Source organism: Scyliorhinus canicula, chromosome 1 (genome assembly GCF_902713615.1).
Source record: "Scyliorhinus canicula chromosome 1, sScyCan1.1, whole genome shotgun sequence".
In the NCBI taxonomy this organism is placed as follows: Eukaryota; Metazoa; Chordata; class Chondrichthyes; order Carcharhiniformes; family Scyliorhinidae; genus Scyliorhinus; species Scyliorhinus canicula.
Window position 1 is genome coordinate 49,743,093 of NC_052146.1, and position 26,483 is coordinate 49,769,575.

The following is a 26,483-nucleotide window of genomic DNA, read 5'->3' on the forward strand; positions in this document are numbered from 1 at the left end:
AATGTTAACATTAATCTGTTTGTGCTCTACTCTCAAGTAGTTTACATGTACAACCAGCACTCCAACGTAACACATGTCTGTGAAGCAGTTTGAAACATTTTAAACACAATAAGGCAGTAAGTAACGCAAGTCTTTTTCACCACATCCTCATCCTTCCTCCCTTAAGACATGCCTCAAAATATACATTTTATGTCAGGCTTTTGGTCATCTCCCAATATATTATGATGCAACCAAAATTTTGGTTTATGCGATTCCTGTGAAGAATCTTTGGATGTTTCATTATATTAAAGGTGCTACATGAACACAGGTCTGTTGTATATCCGTTTTCACATTACTGGATTCAGAAAGTAGGTGGGAAAAGACAACTGGATCCTAAATAATTTATTTATGTAATTTTTGAAACTTTTTTTTTTGAAGTTTTTTATTTAACACAAATTTGTAACAGTTACAAAGCGAAAAATGGCCCTGTGCAAAGAGCCTTAACATAGTGAAAAAGAACAGTGGGAAAGAATAAACATGTTAATAAATGTTGAAACCAAAAATCCTTCCATACGGCACTTTCCCTGCCAGCTCTGTTTACCCATGCCACACGTGTTCAGCTACACTAAGCTAACGTGGCCCTAACCCTCTTCTCCCTCCCCGCCCCCCCCCCCGCCTGGTCTCCCCTACTCCCCCAGGCCTGGCCTGCCAGGTCAGCCCTGCGCTTGGCCCTAGCCCGCCCCGCCCCCCCTCCGATCTCCCTGGTGCCCCCTGACCTACGCTAGTCACACTGACCCCTGCCCTTGGCGCCTACCTGTCTCCCGTCCCAGCGCTCAGGCCCTCCCCCCACCCACCAGGGACCCATTAACCTAATTGTATCCCACCGAGCCCTTTCAAGTCCCGTGACTAGCCCCTAGCCCATCCCCCCATCAGAGGCCCCGATCTCGCACCAGAAGGTACCAAGCACAGGCCCCCCCCCCCCCCCCCCCCCATTGCGATCCCCCCAAAGGACCCTAAACAGTGCGCCCTCCAACCCCCACTCTCTGTCCAGGCTGAAAACAATCTTAGATAAAACATTACAGTACAGGATAGTTTAACAAACCGCCGCCACACAAAATGTCTGAAAGCCCCGAGTCCTTTAGTTCCAGTCCAGCTTCTTTTTCTTAGTAAAAGTCCTAATCAGAGCAACTTTAAGTTAACAGGCCTCCGCCACTGTACAGCACTGAAAGAACTCAGTGCCCATTAGTTCAAGTCCAGCTTCTTGTCTTTAACAAAGGTCCAAACCTGTTCTGGTGTCTCAAAGTAGTAGTGGAGTTCCTCAAACGTAACCCAAAGCTTTGCAGGATATAGCATTCCAAACCTCACCTCCTTTTTGTAGAGGGCTGCCTTTACCTTGATGAATCCTGCACGCCTCTTGGCCAGCTCCGTTCCCAAGTCCTGGTAAATGCGCACCTCGCAGTTCTCCCATCTGCTGCTCCTCTCCGCCTTGGCCCATCGCAGCACACGTTCCCTGTCAGCAAGCCGGTGAAAGCGGACCACCAAGGCCCTCGGTCGGTCGCCCGTCCTGGGCTTCCTTGCGGGGGCTCTATGTGCCCCATCCAACTCCAGGGGTTGAGGGAAGGCCTCCGGTCCCATCAGCGCCTCAAGCATACCCGTCACGTATGCGCCCACATCCGACCCCTCGCAGCCCTCGGGGAGGCCAACGATTCTTAAATTCTGCCTCCTGGCTCTGTTCCCCAGCTCTTCAAGCTGCTCCTGCATCCTCCTCTGACGGGCGTTCAGCTCCTCCACCTCGTGCTCCAGCTCCGTTACCGTGCCCTCCTGACTGGAGAGCTTCGCCTCGACCTCCCTGAGCGCCTTCCCTTGGGCCGCCTGTGTCTCGACCATTCGGTCCATCACCGCTCTCATCGGGTCCAGCGTGTCCCTCCTCAGCTCGGCGAAGCAGTTCTTGAAAAACTCCATCTGCTCCTCCCTTGGCCAGTGAGCCTCCGCTCCCCGGTCCCCGCCGTCCGCCATGCTTGGCCGCCCGGCCTGGGTTCCCCGCTGCTCCCACTTCGATCCTTGCCGCTCCACTCGACCGCTTCTGGTCCAGCTGCCCATACCCCGGGAAGAAAGCCTCTTCCCTGTCGTCTCCTCCACCGATTCAGGCTGCCAGGTCCCTAAAAAGTCCGTATACAAAGGTCCGTTTGCCCATCTCGGGCGGGAGCGATCCGACCTGCGACCTGCCTCCTCGAGGGCGCCACCGGACTTGAAACTCGTTTAATTGGCTTTTCTCATATTTATAAACAGTTGCTGTATATATATATAGTAACATTTTTTTGCCCACGCTAATTTACTTTATTTTTACAGAGGTTTGTTTTGTCCTTCATTTAACTAACTCTATGGACATTTTGTTGCCCTCTGGCTCAGTCTATGATTCCCCCCCCCCCCTTTGGCTTCAAAACCCTTCCTTTTCTCTTGTGGTTTCCTCACCTTCCTTCAACCGCCCCCCCCCCCCCCCCCCCCATCGCGAACATAGAACATTACAGCGCAGTACAGGCCCTTCGGCCCTCGATGTTCTGCTCTCGGGTTGCCCAGTCCTTTGGTTCCCCATCTATCTTTTTTCCCCCTTAGCGTACTCCTCGCTGCTGGCCTCGAGCAGGTTTTGGAACAGGCCGACGAACTGCCCCCCAAGTATCCAGGAAGCCTTCCTCTGACTCTCGGATGGCGTACTTGATCTGCGAGCCAGTCTGCAGCTTTGGGTGGTGCTGCCGATCGCCAGCTGAGCAGGATTCTCCGGCGTGCGATTAGGGAAGCGAAAGCAAGGGCATTGGCCCCCTTCCCCATGTGTAACTATTGGGCATGGCTTCACCCTCACCCCCACAACCTTGGACATTGCCTCGGAGAAGGCTGTCCAGAACCCAGCAAGCTTGGGGCCTGCGCCCTACGTAGAAGTCCCCGACCGTCATTATGTCCCCGTCCCACCTCCATCTTTTGAAGGTGGTATCCAGCATGGCTGGGGGGGGGGGGGGGGGGGAATCTGTGATTGCCGCAGATGAGGTCCATGGGTGACATTTTGGTTATCCCAAAGTGCTGTCTCAACGTAGTCCACGTTTTCAGCGTGGCTGCTACGACTGGGCTTGTTGTGTATCTTGTTGAGGAAGACATGAGTGCTGCTGTAGACAGGGCCTGGAGGGTCGTTCCTTTATAGGATGCCTCCTCCATCTGTACCCAATCTGTGTTGGTTCTTGTACACATCCCCTCACTCTTTCTGCTGTTGCTACCCAGTGGTAGTATTGTTGGTTCGGTAAATCCAAGCCCCCTTTGACTTTTCTTCTTTTGTCTTCTGACAAGCCTCTCCTGCCGGCGGGAATCAAAACTCCTACCTGACCAGGCGGCGCTGGGCGATCTGACCCCGGGGGCTGCCCCCACGGTGGCCTGGCCCGCGATCGGAGGGTGGGCCTGTGCCGTGGGGGCACTCTTTTTCTTCCTCCTTCGCCATGGTCTTTACCATGACGGAAGCGGAAGAGACCCCCTCCCCTGTGCATGCGCCGGGATGACGTCAGCAGTCGCTGACACTCCGGCGCATGCGTGGACTTACGCCAGCCAACGAAGTCCTTTCGGCCCCAGCTGGCGTGAGCCAAAGGACGTTCACGCCAGCCGGCGGAGCGCCAACCACTCCGGCGCGGGCCTCGCCCCTCAATGTGAGGCCTTGGCCCCCAAAGGTACGGAGGCGGCCCGACGCCGGAGTGGTTCACGCCACTCCAACACGCTGGGACTCCCCGCCCCACCGGGTAGGGGAGAATCCCGGCCCGGATGTCCACTGTGAACTGCCTACCGTTGACAAAGCCCGTTTGTAGTTAGAGGGGAAGTTTGGGCTCCCCCCGGGGAACATGTTTAGGTACATGCAGGTTAGGGCGTTTGCCAGGCAGCAGGTGGAGGGGTTCCCCTTGCTGCCCCCACGAGGGGTGCGGGATCGGTTGCTCTCGGGGGTGTGGGTTGGAGGAGGGAGGATTTTGGACATATACCGGGTGATGCAGGAGGTAGACGAGGCCTCGGTGGAGGAACTGAAGGGTAAATTGGAAGAGGAGCTGGGTGAGGAGGGGATGTGGGCGGATGCCCTGGAGAGAGTGAATTCCTCCTCTTCCTGTGCGAGGCTTAGCCTCATACAGTTCAAGGTGCTGCATAGGGCCCACATGACTGGGACGAGGATGAGTAGGTTTTTCGGGGGCGAGGACAGGTGTGCTAGGTGCTCAGGGAGCCCAGCGAACCACGCCCATATGTTTTGGGCGTGCCCAGCGCTGGGGGAGTTTTGGAAGGGGGTAGCAAGGACGGTGTCAAGGTTGTGGGATCCAGGGTCAAGCCAGGCCGGGGACTCGCAATTTTTGGGGTTGCAGTGGAGCCGGGAGTGCAGGAGGCGAAAGAGGCCGGTGTTCTGGCCTTTGCATCCCTAATAGCCCGGCGGAGGATCTTGCTCCAATGGAAGGATGCGAGGTCCCCAAGCGTGGAGGCCTGGATCAATGATATGGCGGGGTTCATTAAATTGGAGGTGAAATTTGCTCTGAGGGGATCAGTACAAGGGTTCTTTAGGCAGTGGCAGCCTTTCCTGGACTTCCTGGCGGAACGGTAGGGAAATAGGCCGGCAGCAGCAGCAACCCCGGGGGGGGGGGGGGGGGGGGGGGGGGGGGGGGGGGGGGAGGGGGGAGAAGAGAGAGGGAGGAATGGGGGGGGAGGGAGAAGGGAGGTTTGGATCGGTGGGAGGGAGAACTGTGTACATGGGCTTGTGGGATGTGGCGGGTGTTATCTCTTTCCCTTTTGTTGTTTGGGTGTTCTTTTGTTATTTTTCTCTTGTTTGTAGTTGCTTTTGAAGTTGGGTGGGTATTGTTCTTGGGGTGTTACCGCGGTTGTTTTGTTAATAGAGTTGAGATGTTTATATTTTGTAAAAATTTCAATAAAAATTATTTTTAAAAAAAGACAATGCCCGTTTAGTCCTCCACAGCCACCTCTGGTACGCAGCCTTCCAGCCTGGACCGTTGGGAGTATTTTCACATCCACGTTCAACACTGAAATGGGTCTATATGATCCACATTCCTTCAAGTCTTTTATCAGTTTTGGGTATCAATGAGATTGTGGTCTGCGCTAAGGTGGCGGGTAGGGTGCCCCCTGCCAGTGAGTCTGTGAACATGTCCCTTAGGTGTGTGGCCAGGACCGGTGCAAATTTTTTGTCGAAGTCCACCGGGAACCCTTCGGGTCCTAATGCCTTCCCCGCCTGCATGGAGCTGATGAGTCTCCATTTCTCCCAGGCCTATTGGTGCTTCCAGCTCCCTGTGTCTGTTCTCCCCATCACTGGTAGTTCCAGTCTGTCTAGGAACTGTTCCATTCCCGCGTCCCCGGTAGAACTTCTCAAATGCCCAATTGACCGCCTTTGGATCCGTTACCAGTCTGCCTCTGCTATTCTTAACCGGTGCTATTTCCCTCTTGGCTGCCTGCTTTCTCAGCTGGTGAGCCAACAGGTAGCCAGCCTGGTCTCTGTGTTCATAGAAGGAACTGGATCCTAATTAACTAAAAGCATTACACTAACAAACTGTAGCACTATTCAAATGTATATGTGTCAAAAAATGATTTCATAAGTTCCAAACGGAACACAAAATAGAATTTAAGCTGACATCAGTGCAACATTGCTGGTTGATGCCAGTCTTTGGTTGACATGTTAAAGGAAGACTCGGTCTACCTGCTCAAGTAGATGTAAAATATCTTAAAGAGCATAATTTGTCTGTCAGACATTTCTTCCTCAACAATTATTTAATTAACTGGTCATTCATCATATTTACTAGTTTCAGTTGGTTGCTATATTTGTCTACACAATAATGACAATGCTTCAAAAGCAACTAATTGAGATTTAAGATGTGCGGAGGATGCTATAAATGGTCATATAAATACAACAGCTTCCCAAGGGGAACTTTTGATAGAACAATGGGCAGAATTTAACAACCACTCCAATGGGCTGCCCGCCAGTGGAATCTACCTTTCCTGCCGTTGTCAATGGGATTTCCTGTTGACTGCATCCAAGAAATCCGTGCGTGGCATGGGACCGGAATTTCTCACCGGCGTGAAGAGCCGGTAAATCCCGCCCAATGGGCTGGATTCTCTGGTTTTGGGACTAAATCCCCATTGTGAAAACTGTGTTATTTTACGCCAAGAAAACTGGTGTCAAAAGGGCACAGATTCAACCTTTTGCTGGAGGCGAGCAGGCAGCTATTGTAGAGCTCGCAGCTTTAGCTGCCGATATGGCCCCCAGCATTTCTGGGTCAGAGGCTCAGCACGACGGCAACCCGCAGTGGCTGTGCTGTGCTCCATGGCGGACTCAGCCCGCGGACCTGGACCAGCAAAATAGTGCCCTGCATCGGCTGCTCGTGCGCCCCGGACCGCCCACCTACATTGTCCCAGCACCGAGTGAAGCCCCCACTGCCTGCCAATTGGCACTCCCCCAACTGTAGCGGCCCCAGACTGAGTCCGCAGTCACCACGTGAGGATCGCGGACGGTGTGACTACACTGTCCGGAATTCGGCTGGTTGGCAACGGAACATCGCGGGGTCGGTCTCAGGCAATGGCCTGAGACGGCTGATACTCGGCACGGCGTACTCCACGATACGCCAATTTTCGGTTGGGGGGGGGGGGAGAGAAAGAATTTGAAAACAGCGCCGCTTCCGATTTCGACACCAACACGGATTATCAGCCCTGTCGCCGAACGCGATTTCGGCGTCGGGAGCAGACAATGCAGCCCAATATCTTTAAGAAGTACTTCATCACTACAGGCTCTAATGGCTCATGTATATCTGTAGCAATGAGAATCTGCAGAGTACCTCGCACGTCCATAAGTTTGCTCACGTACGGTAACCATGGACAAGAGATTTAAAGCCATCTCCAACTAATTTAAAAGAAAATCTTTATATTGCATAGACTACCCAATGCTTTTAAGATGATAAAAAAGACAATAAAGCAAATTTAGTTCAGAAAGAGATAACACTGAAGATTAAGTCATATAGGTGTATTTCACCAAGATCATCTAGCGTTTAGAAAATTAAACTAACTCAAAAGGAAAAACGGCACTTTACATTTAGTTAATGTTCAGGTACATGCAAGTGTGTTAGAATGCATGCCTAGACATTTTGGATAATAATTATACAACATCTGTTAACTAGACAGCCACATGTATTTCACTGTTGTATTATTTCACTGTTGATTATATAATTGGATACAAGTAAGAGATTCCACCCACAGAAATCATACATTTTTTTTTATAAATTTAGATTACCCAATTATTTTTTCCAATTAAGGGGCAATTTAGCGTGGCCAATCCACCTACTCTGCACATTTTTGGGTTGTGGGGGCGGAACCCACGCAGACACAGGGAGAATGTGCAAACTCCACACGGACAGTGACCCAGAGCCGGGATCGAACCTGGGACCTCAGCGCGTGAGGCGGTTGTGCTAACCACTAGGCCACCGTGCTGCCCCGAAATCCTACATTTTATGCTGTTTTTGATTCTCTCTCGTCACAGCACCAGGAATTCCAATTTAATTATGGTTTTGTTCAGTTTCAAAATGTAAGCAAAATGTTTGCACAATACACAGTAGCAACATATTTAAAATAACATAAATTGTTGCATGAACTCAGCAGGTCTGGCAGCATCTGTGAAGTGAAACAGAATTATTTTTTTCTCCCAAAAAAATTCTATGTTAATTTGTGGCAATTTCCCAATGATACTCAGTCACTTTTTGGGCCCTGGGGAATTTCTCACCGGTTTAGCCCACACGTAGAATTTTCTATTCGTATTCGGGAGTTGAACTCGGAAATCAGGCTGCCATTTTGAAAGGGTGCCCCAATCTCCAAGTGAGCTTGTGGAGCGCACCCCCAACTCCTTGGGCAATGTCACCCCCACACACACATGGACACAACCCTACACCCCCATGAGGACACCCCGCTATGGGGTCCCTGTGGGATCTTCCCACCCCCCCCCCCCCCCCACCAAGCCCCCTTACAGCACCCCCTCCCTGCCAGGACCCACCCATCACCCTCCAACCTCCCAGAGGCCCCTACTTACCTGCCCTGCACTCTCCCCATTAAAAACCCCTCTCCACCCTCATTTTATGGGCAGTGCCAGCCTGGCATTCAGGCATCCTTGCACTGCCACCCTGGCACTGCTCCAGCTTGGCAATGCCATGGTGCCCATGTTCCAGGAAGTCACCCTACACTTACCCTAACCACTCTGGGGTCGCCAGTGGCCGGGAGAGCTTCCCACAGGTGCCATCCATCTGGTCCACATTTAGGTGGATCAGCAATGATCAGCCTGGCTGCAACCTCCCCGGGGAAGTGGTGGATCCTGGGTGCATAGGTCGTAAGTAGGTTTATGGCCTACTTCCACGAGCGTCATTCGGTCCTGCCCTTTTGGGATGGGGTTCCGACTCCTGACGTCTCGCGGGACTTCGAAGAAACCCGGGAGGCATGGAGACTGTCGGGAGGCTCTCTGCAAGCCTCTCCCGGCACTCTCCGGTTGCATTGCGCACAAGAGAGCGCAATGCGGCCGCAGAATCGCACCCAACATTTAGGGTCTAACCGACCCTTTTAAAGAATAGTTCTGCAGAAGGGCCATTTAGATTCTGAATTTAACTCAGCAGGTCTGGCAGCATATGTGGAGTGAGAAGCATTTTGTTTTTATTTGGATTTCCAGCATCTGCAGTATTTTACTTTTATTTGAGCAGCAATTTATTTTTAAAGGTATGACTTATGACAGCATCTGGAATGCTCACTGTCTGAGTAATAGCGTTTTAACAGTGGTTTAACACAGTGATGAATTTAATTTTTATTTTACCTCTTTTACAATGGGCTGATATGGTACAGACAGAAAATATACATTTTACAAACGGACTCAAAATGCCCAAAATACTGTGAACTAGGTAACCTTTTTTATTAATAAAAAGTGCCAGAATTTCTTCAGTCTTCAGACTAAAATGTTTTAAAATGACTAATCTGGAATATTTCAGTGATGATAGTGGTCTTCAGAATAATATTCTACAAACAAGTTTAATTAGAAACGCAATCTTTATGTTTCAGCTTATACAATCTCACGAAAGTAAATATGTTCAACTGGTTTAAGGCATTGTTACCCAACTTCGATAACCTGCATAGGTAACAAGGGAGGCAAATGAGCATCAGCTAACATGAACTTGCAGCACATCATTACTGCAAATGGCATTAAGATTAATAGTCCAGTTCTGTAGGAGACCATTTGATATTGAGAATTACATTTTTTTCCTCATTTTGCCTTTGCCTCTACCAAAGGCCATGCTCTTCATTTCTCTTGCACGTTGTCGGTTCTTATGCTTGAGCTTCTTCATTCCTCCCCGTTGTAGGAACTGATTCTTTTCTTTTTTCTTTCTATTTTTGAGGATTTCAGCTTTGGTCTTCAGTTCTGATCGCACTCCATGCTGTTGCCCTTGTTTTCTTGGGAAGGAACTAGAATTTCCTCTTCCAGCTGCAATGTTACACATGTTGTTTCTTTATCATGGTACAACAGAATATATTACAGCAACAGGCAACTTGGCCAATCATGCTGGTGCTTATATTTTTCTCCAGGAGCCACCTAATGTCATTCCACTCACCTGCTTACTCCCTATACCGTTCAATAATAAAGTACTCCTATCAGTTTCTCTCTCTCTGGTCCAAACAATTTGTTCACTCTACTTCAACATCAGTTTACGGCAGAAAATTTCACATTTTACCTAACCGCTAATGAATCATTTTCTCGCCTTTAAATTGTGAGATTGTTTTAGATTTGTTGCATCAGTTGGCAAAACAACAAATAAGAATCACTGTTCACTTAACATAATTCTTTAACACCCCAACAACTTTGTGCCTCTTTTCATAATTGTAACTTCTCATCCTTGCTAGGGCATGATGTCCTCTTGCAGCACTTCACAATAGTAATCATTACAATTTGGCATCATTAGCAATTTTCAATATTCACCCCTAATTGCTACCTCCAATTCATTCTGTATATAGAAAGAGCTTTACCACACATCCAAGTGGAACAAATCTTTCCAGTCTGACTAATTACTCCATTTTGCCCTGCCACCATCCCTTAATTCACACAGCTACCTTCCTAACACTGCTATTTTTTTTTGCTGTAACCTCTTACATGGTAGTTTATCAAACAGTTTTTGAAAAAGTATATTAACCACACCAATTGCATTAGTTCCAAGGGGAAAAAGCCAGAACAAATGATTTAATTTCATGTCATACCACCATTTTAAAGGGTGGTCCCTGCTTCTCTGGATGTCCTGTAATATGTGAATGTGCTGTTGCAAGAAAGAGAATACACAGGTGTGATGCTGCATTCTTCAGTCCTCAAATATACATAGTGTTCCATTCATTACCATCCCCAGCTCTCCCCTCCTGCACATCCCAACCTCACTCTAATCTACATGCTGCAGTCTCTCTCTTCAACCCTTATTCTGTTCTTCTGCCTGCTCTTTTCAATTGAGCTTTGCTCCAAAACCTACTATGCTACATGCCCTTCTCTAGTTGAAAACACAACATGCTAAACATCACGACATCCAACCCTATCCATGAGAAGTCTTATGGGACTTCCAAATGACTTTTACTGAACAAAAATACATCATACAAATTATATCAGTGAAAATATAGCATGTAATTGCTAAAAGATGTAAACTTTGTAAAAAATACATACACATTATCTACTTAATTTTTAAAAAGTATACTTAAAGATGTATATACTTTGTCTTTTTCAAGCATTTTCTCAGTTATTTCCATAATTATAGGAATTTCAGAAAGTAAAATGAAGGAGACTAAGTAATCTATTTATCTGGTACAAAAGGTCTCTCTGATCATCCATTCTATCAAATATCCAACTGTCCCTCAAATTTTAACACTAACTGCCTCCACTTTTTTTTGGACAGTCTATTCCACCACATGTAGTTAACTGCCAACCCTCCAGGATTAGCTTGGAATCTCTGGAAAAATAAATCAATCAATCTCCAGGACATTGCTGTGTGTAACCCAGAGAAAAATCATTAGAACATGAAAAACAGGCTGCGTTTTCTTTGTCATTTTCTTCAAACATTACCAGTTATAAAAAATGTTGAAAATGGGGGAAAAAAGGCCAGTTTGGCTGATGATCAAGCATCTTTCAATTGGCTTAGGAAGGCACTACGTCACAGAATGGATGGGTTGGCTGACTCTTGGTTACAACATAAGGGCAGGGTTTGGGATGAAACTTCCAGGACAACTTTCCAGGCTGAAGTGGCAAGATACAGATTTGTGCCAGGCCAATGACCATCTTCAACAAGAGAGTCCAACCATTTTCCCTTGACATTACCAACTCCTCCACTATCAACATCCTGGGGGAGTTACTACTGACCAGGAGCTGCACCTTTCAAAGGGCAATTTGGGATGGACAATAAACACAGGTTTAGCCAGTGATGCTCTCACCCAGTGAAAGAATACAAAATTAGTTCGCACCCCTAACCACACGTGTAATTTGTCTCAATTTCTAGATTGTGTAACACTCTAAATTAAACCTTGATTTAGCACATCTATTTCCTTCAGATGTCATTTGCAGTCAGATATTTAAAAATATTTCACAAATATGAAGCAGGATTATTGAACGATGCTCAATAAAGTGCTGAAAAAAGTGCAAAGAAAATTAGACAAATATAAAATTTTAACAAAAAGAATTGTTGACCTGTTGAAATGGGGCAACACAAGTTTAAGTTCTTTCCTTCCTTTTAATGGACTACAACATTTTGCACTAAGAAACAAAGAGTCAGAGCAGAACTGCTGGGCTAATACCGCATGGTTTTCAGAAAATACTGCTTACAATTGCCAGTAACATTCATGATTTAGCACAAGGTGTTTAGTTTTTAACTCAATACTTTGGCACATAAAGATAACAATTAATAAAAAAAAGTAGTTTTACCTCGGCCACCTTTTTTCCTGTGATTCTTTCGCTCATTTTCAGCTTCATCATCGGATATTCTGTCATCAATCTTGTACTTCTTCTTCCACTCCTCATAGCTAAATATTGCTAGTCACGGAAACGGATTCACTCTGGGTTGTTATTTTTAACCATTTTAATCTCAAATCTCGAGTATGTACCATCTCAAAAGGAGAGAAATTTTAAGCATAACCCACACCGATTGCAGTAAGATGGTCATGCTGTTCATTTGAGTACAAATCATTTCTGAAGAACTGACACAACACTTTATTGGATTCAAGTACATTTTCTCCCTCGCTTACCTATTAAAAATTACCTGTTACCAGGCTGTTTTTCTACACTTATAACAGTCATATCCGACTGTCAAAGGGCATAGTGGTACATTTAATTAAGTGTCCCAAAATATATATTCACTGGAATCATAAAGATACAGAACAGAGGTCAGTCAGCTTCGGTCTAAATTTTGGTACAGCTATCCGAGTAATGCCACTCACTCCCTTACTACTTCCCCATGAGCCAAGTAATTCCTTTCCCTTCAATATCTTACATACAGTTCCTCTTTGGACTGTCAAGAGAATACTTAAATGTTGGTAAAGCTACAACACAGGATTACCTGCAGACCAAAACGGCAGAACCAACACAAAATACACAATCTAAGTAATCCCACAACGGACAATTCCGATCCAAGCTCTGCAGTCCTGCCACATCCAGTTGTGAATGATGGTGGTCATTAGACAACTGGCTCCACAATGGCAGCACAGTAGTCAGCACTGTTGCTTCACAGCACCAGAGACCTGGTTCGATTCCTGGCTTGGGTCACCGTCTACGCGAAGTCTGCACATTCACTTCACATCTGCATGGGTTTCCTCCGGGTGCTCCGGTTTCCTCCCACAAATCCCAAAAGACGTGCTTGTTAGGTGAACTGGACATTCTGAATTCTCCCTCAGTGTACCCAAATAGGTGCCGGAATGTGGCGACTAGGGGATTTTTACAGTAACTTCATTGCAGTGTTAATGCAAGTCTGCTTGTGACACTAATAAAGATTATTAATATTCCCATCCTTAATGATGTGGGAGCCCAGCACATCAGTCAAAATCTTGGAACTACCTTCCTAACAGCACTATGGGAGCACCTACACAAGAGTACTGCAGCAGTTTAAGGCGACGCTCACCACCACTTTCCAGGGCAATTATGGATGGGCAATAAAATTGCTGGCCTAGCCAGCAATGCCCATGTCACATTAAAGAATTTAAAAAAGCATCTTCAGGCATAAGTATTGACTGGATCTTGACCCCCTCCGGAGCTTTCCAGCGTCACAGATGCTAGTGTTCTGTCAGTTCAATTGACACTATGTGATGTACCAAGAAATGGCTGAAGACACCGAATACTTCAAAAGCTTGGCTGTGGGACCTGATAACATTTCAGCAAGAGTACTGAAGACTTGTACACACCCCTAGCCAAGCTGTTCCCGTACACCATGATTGTGGCATCAACCCAACACTGCGGGAAATTGACCAGGTTTGTTCTGTTTATAAAAAGTAGGACAAATCCAAACTGGCCAATTACTGAGCTCTCAATCACCAGAAAAATGATGAACGAGGTTGTCATCAGTGCTACCAAGTGGCACTTATTCAGAAATAACTTTCTCTCTAACATTCAGTTTGGGCTCTGCCAAGCCCACTTGGCTCATATCTCATTATAGTCTTGGTGTTAACATGGACAAAAGAGGGGAGGTTAGAGTGACTGCCCTTGATGTCAAGGCAGGATATGACTAAGTGTGGCTTCAAGGAGCCCTTTCAAAACTGGAGTCAAAGAGAATCAGAGGGGAAACTTTACGCTGATTGATTCATACCAGCACTAAGGAGGTTCGGTTGTTTGTAGTTGTTGGAGGTCAATCAACTCAGTTGTAGGACATCAGTACAGGAGATTCTCAGGGTAGTTTCCATTAACTTAGCTGTTTCATCAATGACCTTCCTTCTATCATAAGGCTAGAAATGGGGATGGTTACTTATGACTGCAAAATGCTCAGCACCATTTGTAACTCCTCAGGTACAGAAGCAGTTGTGCCCTCATGCAGTAAGACCTGGACAACATTCAGGCTTAGGCTGATGAGTGGCAAGTAACAGTTGCACCTGGGAGGTTACTACTTTTAAACAAATTAAGAGAACACAATTCTTTTTTCTAATTAAGGGGCAATTTAGCGTGGCCAATCTGCCTACCCTGCACATCTTAGGGTTGTGGGGTGAGACCCACGCAGACACAGGGAAAATGAGCAAAAACCAGCGACCCAGACTGGTATCAAACCTGTGTCCTCAGCACCACTGCACCACCATGCCACCCATTTACCAGAAACTAAACTTGACCAGCCATATAAATAGCTCAGAGGCTGGAATATTTCAGCGAGTAACTAATCTCCTGACTCCCACTATCTACAAAGCATAAATAAGTCAGGAGTGCAAAGGAATACTTGCCACTGGTCTGGATGAATGTAACTCTAACAACACTCAAGAAGCTTGACAAAAACAAAGCAGCCCACTTGTCTGGCTTCCTATCCACCATTTTCAACATTCATTTCCCCCACAACTAACGCACAGTGCTGTGTACCATCTCCAAGATACACTGCTGCAGCTCACCAAGGCATTTTTGACAGCACCTTCCAGACCTGCACCCTGTACTAAAGGACAAGGGAACACCATCACTTTCAAGTTCCCCTCCAAGCCACCATCCTGACTTGAAACTATATTGCCGTTCCTTCACTGTCGCTGGGTCAAAGGCCACATGTATTGAAGCAGTTCAAGAAGGCAACACTCGTCTCACATGGAAGAATCAATAAGAAAAAGTGGTTCCTGATTTAACTCCTAAATGCATGGCTCTAATTTTAAGACGTCCCCTTGTTCTGGATTTCTTACCAGAGGAAATAGGTCCTCAGTAACCAATTGATTTCTTTATTTTTTTTTTACATACCTAGTTTAAAATCACCCTTCAACTGTTTGAACTCATGTGAAAACAGATGGAATTCTTGCAAACTGTCCTCAATTTAGCCATTTTAATTCTGGGGCCATTCTGGTGAATTTGCACTTTACTTTTTCCAAGGCTAATTATAGCTTTCAGGAGGTTTAGTTTCCTGAACTGAATACAGTAGACCAGATGGGGTCTGACCAGACCTCTGGGTAACTAATTTCTGATTGAAGTACTACACATTTGTACTTCTCTTAAATAAGGGTCTCAATAGAATGCCACAGCAAAATTATTTTGATCTATTTCAGATTTAGGTTAAAGCAAGACCAACAAATAGTAATCGTGAGTGAAACGAAACCCGATAAAAAGGATACATGTTTTTCTTGTAAGATGCATTGATGTATCTTCCACTTTCAGTCTTTATTTTCTTACTTTCTTTGCCAGTGTCCCTAACAAATCGCTTTTTTTTACGATCCCTGCACAAAAATTCAAAAAAGTGAACAGAATTTCTATTGAGATGAGGTTAGTAACTGCAGCACATTACAAAACTCATGTAGAAATGCATGAGATTGACAGCTTCAATCTGGGCACGCAAAAGAAAAGAGTTAGCTGAAACTGGTGTAATCGTCATTTGACATTTCAAGCTGAAGTATTACAATTATTCATTTTGTTTGAAAAGCTGTTCGGGATACAACATTTTCCATTTAAAACATTTTGAAGAAAATGCTTAGCACAATAAAAAAAATCAAAAAAATCAAGGTGATCAAAGACAAAATAGGCACAATGAAAAAGAGGATGAGGAATCAGAATTAGTTTCAATAAGTTAATGAAAATCTAAACTATATTGTTTGCAAAAGGGGACTCATGCAGGATACTGTTATCCCCCATTTAAAGCTTGTTCTAATAGCGTGGTTGATAAATTAAGGACATTGCCCAATAGTGTTTCCCCAACTTTATTTTCATCCAATTTCAGAGTATGCTTAGTTTCTAGAAAAACAAATTACCAGTTATTTTTCCCACTTCCTCAACCCTCTAAGCTTGCCCGTCATCTCTCCATTCTGCCAACCTTCCCACATGCCGCTTCCCTACTTTCGCTGCCCCTCCTGCTTACCACCTTTCCTACACTATCCAGCTCATAGAATCATAGAATTTACAGTGCAGAAGGAGGCTATTCAGTCCATCAAGTCTGCACCAGCCCTTGGAAAGAGCACCCTACCCAAGCCCACACCTCCACCCTATCCCTGTAACCCCAACGAATCTTTTTTGGACACTAAGGGCAATTTAGCATAGCCAATCCACTTAACCTGTACATCTTTGGACGGTGGGAGGAAACCAGAGCACCTGGAAGAAACCCACGCAGACACGGAGAACATGCAGACACCACACAGACAGTAACCCAAGCCGGGAATCGAACCTGGGACCCTGGAGCCGTGAAGCAACTGCTAACCACTGTGCTACTGTGCCGCCATTTGCCATTTTAGCCCTGGTATCATTCTGGTGAATTTTTTCATTAAGAAAAACAAAGAATGTTCTAAGTAAACTAGTCACAACAACAGTGTACCTCAATTACAATCACAGCCAAAACAAGCTTTTTGCTACTGGCACATATAGCTGAATTTCTTTAGAAATCTATATGTTCATTAACTGTTAAAAATTATTTTTCTCCTCCCCTTCCCATTCCAGTTCAGCTACCCCCCACCCTTCTACTCACCTAGTTCTCGCCCTCTCCGCTTATCTCTCGCCCTCTTGCAACTCCTTTCCCTTGCCCTCACCTACAGTGACAGTCTGGGAGAGGAAAATGAAAATCGCTTATTGTCACAAGTAAGCTTCAAATGAAGTTACTGTGAAAAGCCCCTAGTCGCCACATTCCGGCGCCTGTTCGGGGAGGCCGGTACGGGAATTGAACCGTGCTGCTGAACTGCCTTGGCCTGCTTTCAAAGCCAGCGATTTAGCCCTGTGCTAAACCAGCCCCTATGGCAATCAGCGATTAGAAGGTACAGGGAGGGAAGTCGCATGCCGGGAGTAGCAGTGTGCACAAGGGAACAGTGAGCAGGAAGGATTAAGAGGGAAGTGGAAAGCGGGAGAGGTGGAGAGCGAGAGGAAAGCAACGAGTTGGAAGAGACAAGTAAAGAAACCGAGTGGAATGGTCGAGAAGTTTGGGGGGGGGGGGGGGGGGGGGGGGTTGCAAACTGTAGAGGCGGAGAACACAGGTTGGAAGGGGGAGCTAGTGGAGGGAAGCAGCAAGTTAGGAGAGGCAACGAGGTGGGAAATAGCGGGGAGGGGTTGAGGAGAAAGTGGCAAGTGGGAAGGTAGAGAACATGAGAGTTAGGAGAGGCAGTGAACAAGAGGGAAGCAGCAAGTTGGGAAAAGCAACAAGCGGGAGAGAAAGAGTTAACAGATGGTCAAGGAAGGAAGATGAGGTAAGCTGGAGATAAGTTGTTACGATTATTTAATGATTTTTGGGCGAATCGTGTTCAAGGCAGCCAATAGGTTTTAATAAACAAATGCCGGTCAGGACCATAATTTACCATTAATACAGGTTTTCCTATGGGAAAATAACTTGTTTTGCACATCTGACTGAGGGATAGTATGCACACACATACATACATACAATGGGTAAAAGGTTCTACTCACGTAATATACAAGGGATTAAATTCCACCCGAGATCTATTTTTAAAATGCCCAGTAGCAGCCATCAATTGAACCCGCGAGCAGTTATGAATTGAAAGCACATTACGAATAATACTTACCACTTCATCATTTGTTTCTTTTTTTGCAAATCTTCGGTTTCATCACCCATCAAGTCCAACACAGCTCCAGATGCCTGCTGTTCAAAGGTGGTACCTTCCCCACTTAAACTTAATCTAGATTAAGTGAAATAAAAGCACGAGTTTAAAAAAAATTGTTTAATTTCAGTGAACTGCACAACTAAAAATATTGCTTTGAGAAACAGGGTAATGAAAAGGGACATTGCTACTGCAAATTCCATTTCCGATATGCAGGTACTCTGCGTGTTTTTTTTTCAGTTATACTGGATCAATTGATAATGGACACTACTGTACTCTTGCATTATCTGAAATATTAGAGCATACTGCCACAAAAACAGGCAATTTGGTGCAACTGGCCTCTGCCATCATTTATACTCCACATGAGCCTTCTCTCACCTCATTTCTTTTAATCCTGTCAGCATGAACTTTGATTCTATTCTTTGTCATGTACTTAGTCCTTAAATGCATCCATGATATTTGTTTCAACTACTCCTTGAGGTAGCATGATACAATTTTTAAAAATAAACTTAAATTTTTTTTTTTTTAAAGTACCCAATATTTTTTTTTCCCAATTAAGGGGCAATTTAGTGTGGCCACCTAGCCTGCACATCTTTGGGTTGTGGGAGTGAAACCCACGCAGACATGGGGAGAATGTGCAAACTCCACACGGATAGTGACCCAGGACTAGGATTCGAACCCAGGTCGTCAGTGCCGCAGTCCCAGTGCTAACCACTGCGCTGCATGCCGCCCTATGATACACAATCTTACCACATTTAGGTTTCGTCTGAATTCCTTATTGGATCTAGAAATGATTATCTGATATTTATAACCTCTAGTTTTGTAGGAGCTCCCATTCTCGCTCGCTGTACTCCGATCAGGAGCTCCCATTCTCTCTCTCGCTGTACGAATGCATTCTATGCTAGTTTCGAGCAGGAAGCCAACACACCAAAGTCAACTGCCACAGCAGCCTTGGACACACCCATACCTACCGTTACAGCCTCAGAAGTCAGATTGGGCTTCTTGAAAGTAAACCCATGGAAGGCAATGAGTCCTGATGGAGTTCCTGGGTGTGCACGCAGATCCTGCATGGACCTACTGGCAGGTGTGTTTGCAGACATCTTCAACCTGTCCCTACTCCGTTCTGAGGTTCTTCAAGATGACCGCCATCATACCAGTGCCAAAGAAGAACCAGGCAATGTGCCTTAACAGCGACTGTCCAGTAGCCTATCATTCTGAAGTCCTTCGAGAGGTTAGTCATGGGATACATCAACTCCATACTCCCAGAATGCCATGATCCAGTACAATTTGCATACCGCCACAATCAGTCCACAGCAGATGCTACCTCTCTGGCCCTACACTCAATCCTGGAGCATCTCGACAACAAGGGCTCCTATGCCAGACTCCTATTCATTGACTGCAATTCCACCTTCAACACCATAATCCCAGCCAAACACATATCAAAACTCCAAAACCTAGAACTTGGCTGCTCCCTCTGCAACTGGATCCTCGACTTTCTGACCGATAGACTCCAATCAGCAAGAATAAACAACGACACCACCTCCACAATAATCTTCAATACCAGGGCCTTGCAAGGCTGCATACTTAGCCCCCTACTATACTTCTTATACACACATATTTTTTTTCTTTCTTATAAATTTAGAGTAACCAATTTTTTTTTTCCCAATTAAGGGGCAATTTAGTGTGGCCAATCCACCTACCCTGCACATCTTTGGGTTGTGGGGGTGAAACCTACGCAGACACGGGGAGAATGTGCAAACTCCACACGGACAGTGACCCAGGGCCGGGATTCGAAAGCGGGTCCTCAGCGCCGTAGTCCCAGTGCTAACCACTGCGCCACATGCTGCCACTCCTTATTCACACACATGAATGTGTGGCAAAATTCAGCTCCAACTCTATCTAAAGTTTGCTGATGACAAGACTGTAGGTTGGATCTCAAACAACAATGAGTCAAAGTACAGGAGATAGAGAACCTTGTGGCATGGTGCAACAACAACAATCTCCCCCTCGGTCAGCAAAACTAAGGAACTGGTCATCGACTTCAGGAAGCGAAATGTCGTACTCACCCCTGTCTGCATCAATAGGGCTGATGTGGAAATGGTTGACGGCTTCAAATCCTAGATGTGCACAACACCAACAATTTGTCCAATCCACCTACGTTAATGCTACGACCAAGAAAGCACAACAACGCCTATAATTCCTCAAGAAACTAAAGAAATTCGGCATGTCCACATTGACTCTTACCAATTTTTACAGATGCACCATAGAAAGCATCCTATCTCGTTGCATCACAGCCTGGTATGGCAACTGCTCAGCCCAAAATTGTAACTATAGAGAGGCGTGAACGGAGTCCAGTCATCATGCGAATCCGCCTCCCATCCATTTACTCTGTCTACTCCTCCCGCTGCCTTGGGAAAAATGGCAGAATAATCAAAGACTCCCTCTCACCCGGGTTATTCTCTCTTCTATCAGACAGAAGGCAAGTCTGAGAACACACACTAATGGATTCAAAAACAGCTTCTTCCCTGCTGTTACCAAAAGCCTGAATGACCCTCTTATGAACTCAACTGATCTCTCTATGCATCTTCTCTACTGTTGTAGCACTATTCTTCATATGTTCACCCCAATGTCTATACATTGTGTATTTATCAACGTCCTATGATTTCTTTTCATACATGGAACGACCTGCTAGGCTGTACAGATTGGGAAGGAGTCTGCCCTGTCCAATATTTTGCCTCGAGGTAAAACTATTTGTTTATGTATAGCTTCAAATCAAATTAAGTTTCAGATTGCATCAGAATTTAGCACTGCACACGCAGGTCATGTTTTCTGATAACTCAATCAAGCTAATAGGAATAAATAAATAAGTACATTCACTAACTGCCGTAGATCTTCCAGCATGGTGGTACTGGCATTTAATCAACCTTTCTTTTCAGTTAGTAACAGCGTCCAAGTGCTTTATTATTTAACCCCTACTTATAAATAATGAGAAAGACCCTTTTTGAAAGGGAATATCAGCAAGCAAATTCAAGGAATACAGTTATAAAATGTGCTGAAAATGCTGTAGAAAATAAAAAGTGAGCCAAAACAAAGTACTGAACAAAAAGCCTACAACATGGAAAAATATAAAACCTTAGACAGGTATCTAATCAAAGACAAAACTAGAATGAACCAAAAGATGGCAGTTTTTAGCACAAAGAGTTCCCCATTCTCCACATCACACACAGAAAACAAATTAATTTTCACTCCTCCTCCGCAGAAGTATGCAGCCATCAGCTTAATGCTTCCAGGCAATGATGTGGTTGAGATTGAGGTATGGAACTGTGTGGATCAATGCCAAGCACTTCCTGACACCATACAACTCCAATAAATGACCTAAAAAAAAAATCAGAGTAATACAGCATTGGAAGCCGCCATTCAGCCCATGTGCTTGTTGAAAGATTTTTCAAAAATTTTAAAATATAAATTTAGAGTACCCAATTCTTTTTTTTTCCCCAACGAAGGGACAATTTAGCGTGGCCAATCCACCTACCCTGCACATCTTTGGGTTGTGGGGGGTGAGACCCACGCAGACATGGGGAGACTGTGCAAACTCCACACGGGCTGTGACCCAGGGCTGAGATCGAACCTGGGTCCTCAGTGACGCGAGGCAGCAGTGCTAACCATTGTACCACCGTGCAATGCCCTGAAGAACCCTTTCCCCTTCAAGAATTTATTTCTGAAAGATGCATCTGCTTCCATTTAAACTTCTGACATATTCCAGCTTCCAACGTCACCTAAGCTCCGCCACTAATCACCCAAAAGCTTAACCCGGTTTCCTCCTACAGACCAAAGACGTGCAGGTTAGGTGGACTGTCCAAAAAGGTTAGGACGGGTTATTGGGTAGGATGGAATTGAGGGCTTAAGTAGGTCGATGCAGAAGCGATGGGCCAAATGGCCTCCTTCTGCACTGTATGTTCTATGTATCCATGTATGCCAAATGGCTATTACCAATTTTTGTTAGCAGCAGAATTAGATACAAATTAAAAAGGCAATTGATACAGTGGTCTATTCCAGCTAAAATAAATCTCAGTACTGCAGGTTAGAGGCTTATAGGTAGTTACCCTCTTTCAGAATTGAAGTCCTTTGGTCGGTAGGGGATATAAAATTCCTGATCCCTCCTACCTTCTTTCTTCTTTTTGGAAAATTGATCTGTCGATTGCTCATTTTTCCTCTTTCTCCCTCTAACTTCAGAGAATACAGCCTGTCAATATAAAATACAAAATCAATTAACAATGTAGAATGAGGGGACTTCTGGTGGCGACCATGAACGAGTAGGTCGCAGATTTGATAGCTCCTGTCTGTGATGGACCTTTGGATCTTTTTCTCGCATTTTTTTCTGGATTTTATTGGATGAATCGGTGAAGAGTGAGACGGTGAGGAGAAATCCCCCTCCAGTGTATGGATAATTGGACCAGAAGTGGCCGTGTAAGAAGACAAGGTTCTACAAGAAAGATGCGAGCAGAGCTGGCAATGCGGGAAAGCATGGCGGAGCAGCTGATCCGCGGGGAGATGGCACAGTGGTCGACGGAGCAGCTGGGCCGCGGGGAGATGGCACAGTGATCGACGGAGCAGCTGGTCCGCGGGGAGATGGCACAGTGATCGACGGAGCAGCTGGGCCGCGGGGAGATGGCACAGTGATCGACGGAGCAGCTGGTCCGCGGGGAGATGGCACAGTGATCGACAGAGCAGCTGGGCCGCGGGGAGATGGCACAGTGGTCGACGGAGCAGCTGGGCCGCGGGGAGATGGCACACTGATAGACGTAGCAGCTGGGCCGCGGGGAGATGGCACAGTGATAGACGGAGCAGCTGGGCCGCGGGGAAATGGCACAGTGATCGACGGAGCAGCTGGGCTGCGGGGAGATGGCACAGTGGTCGACGGAGCAGCTGGGCCGCGGGGAGATGGCACAGTGGTCGACGGAGCAGCTGGGCCGCGGGGAGATGGCACAGTGGTCGACGGAGCAGCTGGGCCGCGGGGAGATGGCACAGTGATAGACGGAGCAGCTGGGCCGCGGGGAGATGGCACAGTGATCGACGGAGCAGCTGGGCCGCGGGGAGATGGCACAGTGATCGACGGAGCACTGGGCCGCGGGGAGATGGCACAGTGATCGACGGAGCAGCTGGGCCGCGGGGAGATGGCACAGTGGTCGACGGAGCAGCTGGGCCGCGGGGAGATGGCACAGTGATCGACGGAGCAGCTGGGCCGCGGGGAAATGGCACAGTGGTCGACGGAGCAGCTGGGCCGCGGGGAGATGGCACAGTGATCGACGGAGCAGCTGGGCCGCGGGGAGATGGCACAGTGATCGACGGAGCAGCTGGGCCGCGGGGAGATGGCACAGTGGTCGACGAAGCAGCTGGTGAAGTTTTTTGAAGATTGCTTTATCCAAACTTAAGACGGACAAGCTGGACCTGATCAAAGCTTCGATTGATCAGGTTGTGCAGAATCAAGAAATCCATGGACATGCGATCCAGTAGATGGAGAAAAAGGTGTTAGAGCACGAGTAATACCTAACCGTGCTGGAGACCATGGTGGAGATGATGAATGACCGCCAGAAAAGAATGCAGGAGAAGCTGGAGGACAGGTCCAGGAGGCAGAAGCTGAGAATTGTCAGCCTCCCGGAGGGCAGTGAGGGATCGAATGAGAGGGCTTATGTGACGAACATGCTGGAGAAGTTGATGGGGCTGAGGCATTCCCTTGGCCACTGGAAGTGGATAGAGCGCACAGAGCCCTCGCGAAGAAGCCCCAAGCGAACGAACCACCGAGAGCGGTGGTGGTACGTATGCACCGATTCCTGGACAAGGAATCTGCAGAGGGCCAAGAAAGAGCGGAGCAGCAGGCGGGAGAATTGTGAGCTGTGCATTTATCAAGACCTGGGCGAATATTTGGCCAAAAGGCGATTCAGGTTTAATCGGGCAAAAATCGGCCCTCTTTAAGAAGGGGGTGAAGTTCGGGATGCTGTACCCAGCGCGCCTGTGGGTCACATATGAGGACTGGGAATTTTACTTCGAAACACCAGATGATGCATTGACTTTCATCAGGGAAAAAAAGACTGGATGTGAACTAAAGACACTGAATCCTTGGGGAGAGCATTGCAATGGCGATTTGTTGACAACCACCTTTTTGCTGGTTTCAATAAGTGTTATGTACAATAAGGGCCTGTTTCGATGGCTAAAGTTAACTTTGTCTTACTGGGTAGAGGAGGGGGGTTTCTGCGGTTGTTTTTCTACTGTTTTTTTCTACTGTTTGTTTACTGCGGAATGTGATGCATGCCCAAGTCTTTTGGGGGGGAGGTGAGAGAACAATGGGGAGACAGTCTGTTTGGTGCCATGGGCAGGAGCTATCAGGTCAGCTGACTCACAGAAGCAAAGTGAGAAAAAGCATGTGATAAGCTCGAGATTGATACGGGGGGTTGGGTTTCCGGTGCTGTTACAGGAGGGGGTATGGATGTGGGCCGGGGGGGGGGGGGGGGGGGGCTGCTTTGTGGGGGAGGAACTGTTACTCGGGGGCAAATTGGAGGTCGGGGACGGAGGATGCCCGAGGGGGGGGGGGGGGGGGGGGGGGGTTGGAGGAGGCCGGGGATGAGGGCTTGAGGCTGGCCTAAAAAGGGTGATGGCTAGTCAGCAGGAAGTCCCCTGACCAGGCTGATTGCATGGAACGAAGAGGGCTGAGCGGGCCGGTCAGGAGGGCTCGCATATTCGTGCATTTGAGGGGGATGAAGGCGGACGTGGCAATGTTACAAGAGACACACCTAAAGATTACAGACCAGACTAGATTGAGAAAGGGGTGGGTTGGCCAGGTATTCCACTCAGGGCTGGACTCAAAGACCAGGGGGGTAGCAATTTTGATTAACAAATAGGTGGCATTCGAGGCAGGGAGAATCATGTCAAACACGGGGGGCAGTTACATAATGGTGAATGGGAGGGGGAACAACTGAGGAAGGCAAGGGGATGGGAAAAAGGCAAGCAGCATGTTAGCACACCAGCTCAGAAAAAGGGAGGCGGCCAGGGAGATAGGGTAGTAAAGAGTCGAGGTGGGATCACGGTCCTGGACCCAGTGGGGGTGAATGAGATGTTTAAGGACTTTACAGCAAATTATATGAGTCGGGACCCTGGGCTGGGGTGGAGGGGATGAGGCAGCTTTTGGGTCAGTTGAGGTTGTCATATTCAATATTTTCCCCGCTTCGGGACTGTGATAGAGAAATGCAAACATGATTCATTAGGTAAGCAAAACTAAGCTTTATTTTCGAATTAGAACTGACTGCTAGCAGTATTGCCTGAGACTTGAAGTCGGAAAGCAGTCAAGTACAAACTGCTGGGGCAGCACGGTGGCCTAGTGGTTAGCACAACTGCCTCACAGCGCTGAGGTCCCAGGTTCGATCCCGGCTCTGGATCACTGTCCGTGTGGAGTTTGCACATTCTCCCCGTGTCTGCGTGGGTTTCGCCCCCCACAACCCAAAAATGTGCAGGGTAGGTGGATTGGCCATGCTAAATTGCCCCTTAATTGGAAAAAATAATTGGGTAATCTAAATTAAAAAAAAAAAAAGTACAAACTGCTGAGTCCGTCCCAAGTCTGCAATATTACAGAAGAATAAGGCGATTTTTCTACATTATAGGATCAAGATAACATGAATACAGCTTGGTCAGGAATTTGATCGAAAGTAAAACATAAGTAATAATCGTTACAATGGCGTCACCTTGCTGACCTTTAGGGCACTGGAGTCTCATATCATTATCTTGTCTTTGTTTTAAGAAATGGACAAATTTGTTTACGTACAGGAAGAGACAGTTTTTCAGCTTATCGTATATATTTAGACTCCTCTGGTCTCATGACGAACGCGTCTTATCCGAGTTTTAGAGTCAGCCAGTTCTCAGGTCAAGTTGACCTCGGCTGTTTGTATCTGTGCCTTAGGTTATGTGAAGTCAGTTTAAATTCAATTGTACCAAGAAGACTTGACTAGTTTTCCCATCATGCCATTATTTGCTTCGCACAATACCACAAGGTTCCCGAGGGTGGATAAAGATCTGGTGGAAGGGCTGGGAGCCCCAATTGAAATTGAGGAAATAATGGAGGGGCTGGAGGTCACGCAGTCGGCAAGGTCCCCTGGGCTAGACGGCTACCCGGTGGAACTCTATAAGAGGTTTTTGGAGATATTGAGCCCACTGCTGGTGAGGACATTTAATGAGGCAAGAGAGAAAGGAGCCCTCCCCCTAACAATGTCGCAGGCCTCGATTTCATTGAAGGATCCGGAGCAATGCAGGTCATACAGGCCAATTTCTCTATTGAGTGTGGACGCCAAACTGCTGGCGAAGATGTTGGCCACAAAGATAGAGGATTGTGTCCCGGGGGTGATGGGGGAAGACCAGACGGGATTTGTAACGGGCAGGCAACTCATGGCCAATGTTCGAAGGCTTTTAAATATTATTATGATGCCCTCAGAAGGGGAGGAGACGGAAGTGGTTGTCGCGATGGATGCGGAGAAGGCTTCTGATCGGGTGGAGTTTGGTGAAGGCTTCATTGACTGGGTGCAATTGCTCTGTCAGGCACCAGTAGCGAGTGTGCGTACCAACCGGTTGAGGCCGGGGTATTTTAAACAACACCGAGGGACGGGACAAGGGTGTCCCCTCTCCCCACTATTGTTTGCTCTGGCCATAGAGCCACTGGCCATGGCGCCAAGAGCCTCTATATGCACTGGAAAGGGCTGGTTCGGGGGGGTGGAGCACCCCGT

General features: G+C 47.0%; 1 protein-coding gene across 1 annotated transcript in view; it reads right to left on the reverse strand.

Moving 5' to 3' along the window:
• Positions 1-8,800: 8,800 nt before the first annotated feature.
• The window catches only part of ddx54 (DEAD (Asp-Glu-Ala-Asp) box polypeptide 54), a 67,338-nt gene continuing 49,655 nt past the window's right edge, over positions 8,801-26,483 (reverse strand). Inside the window, exons 16-20 of the mRNA XM_038790468.1 lie at positions 21,822-21,961; positions 17,683-17,796; positions 15,307-15,408; positions 11,957-12,054; positions 8,801-9,493 (exon numbers count right to left, since the gene is read on the reverse strand). Coding sequence (XP_038646396.1) covers positions 9,261-9,493; positions 11,957-12,054; positions 15,307-15,408; positions 17,683-17,796; positions 21,822-21,961 — 687 coding nt within the window. The 3' untranslated portion in view covers positions 8,801-9,260. The remainder of the gene's footprint in view (positions 9,494-11,956; positions 12,055-15,306; positions 15,409-17,682; positions 17,797-21,821; positions 21,962-26,483) is intronic.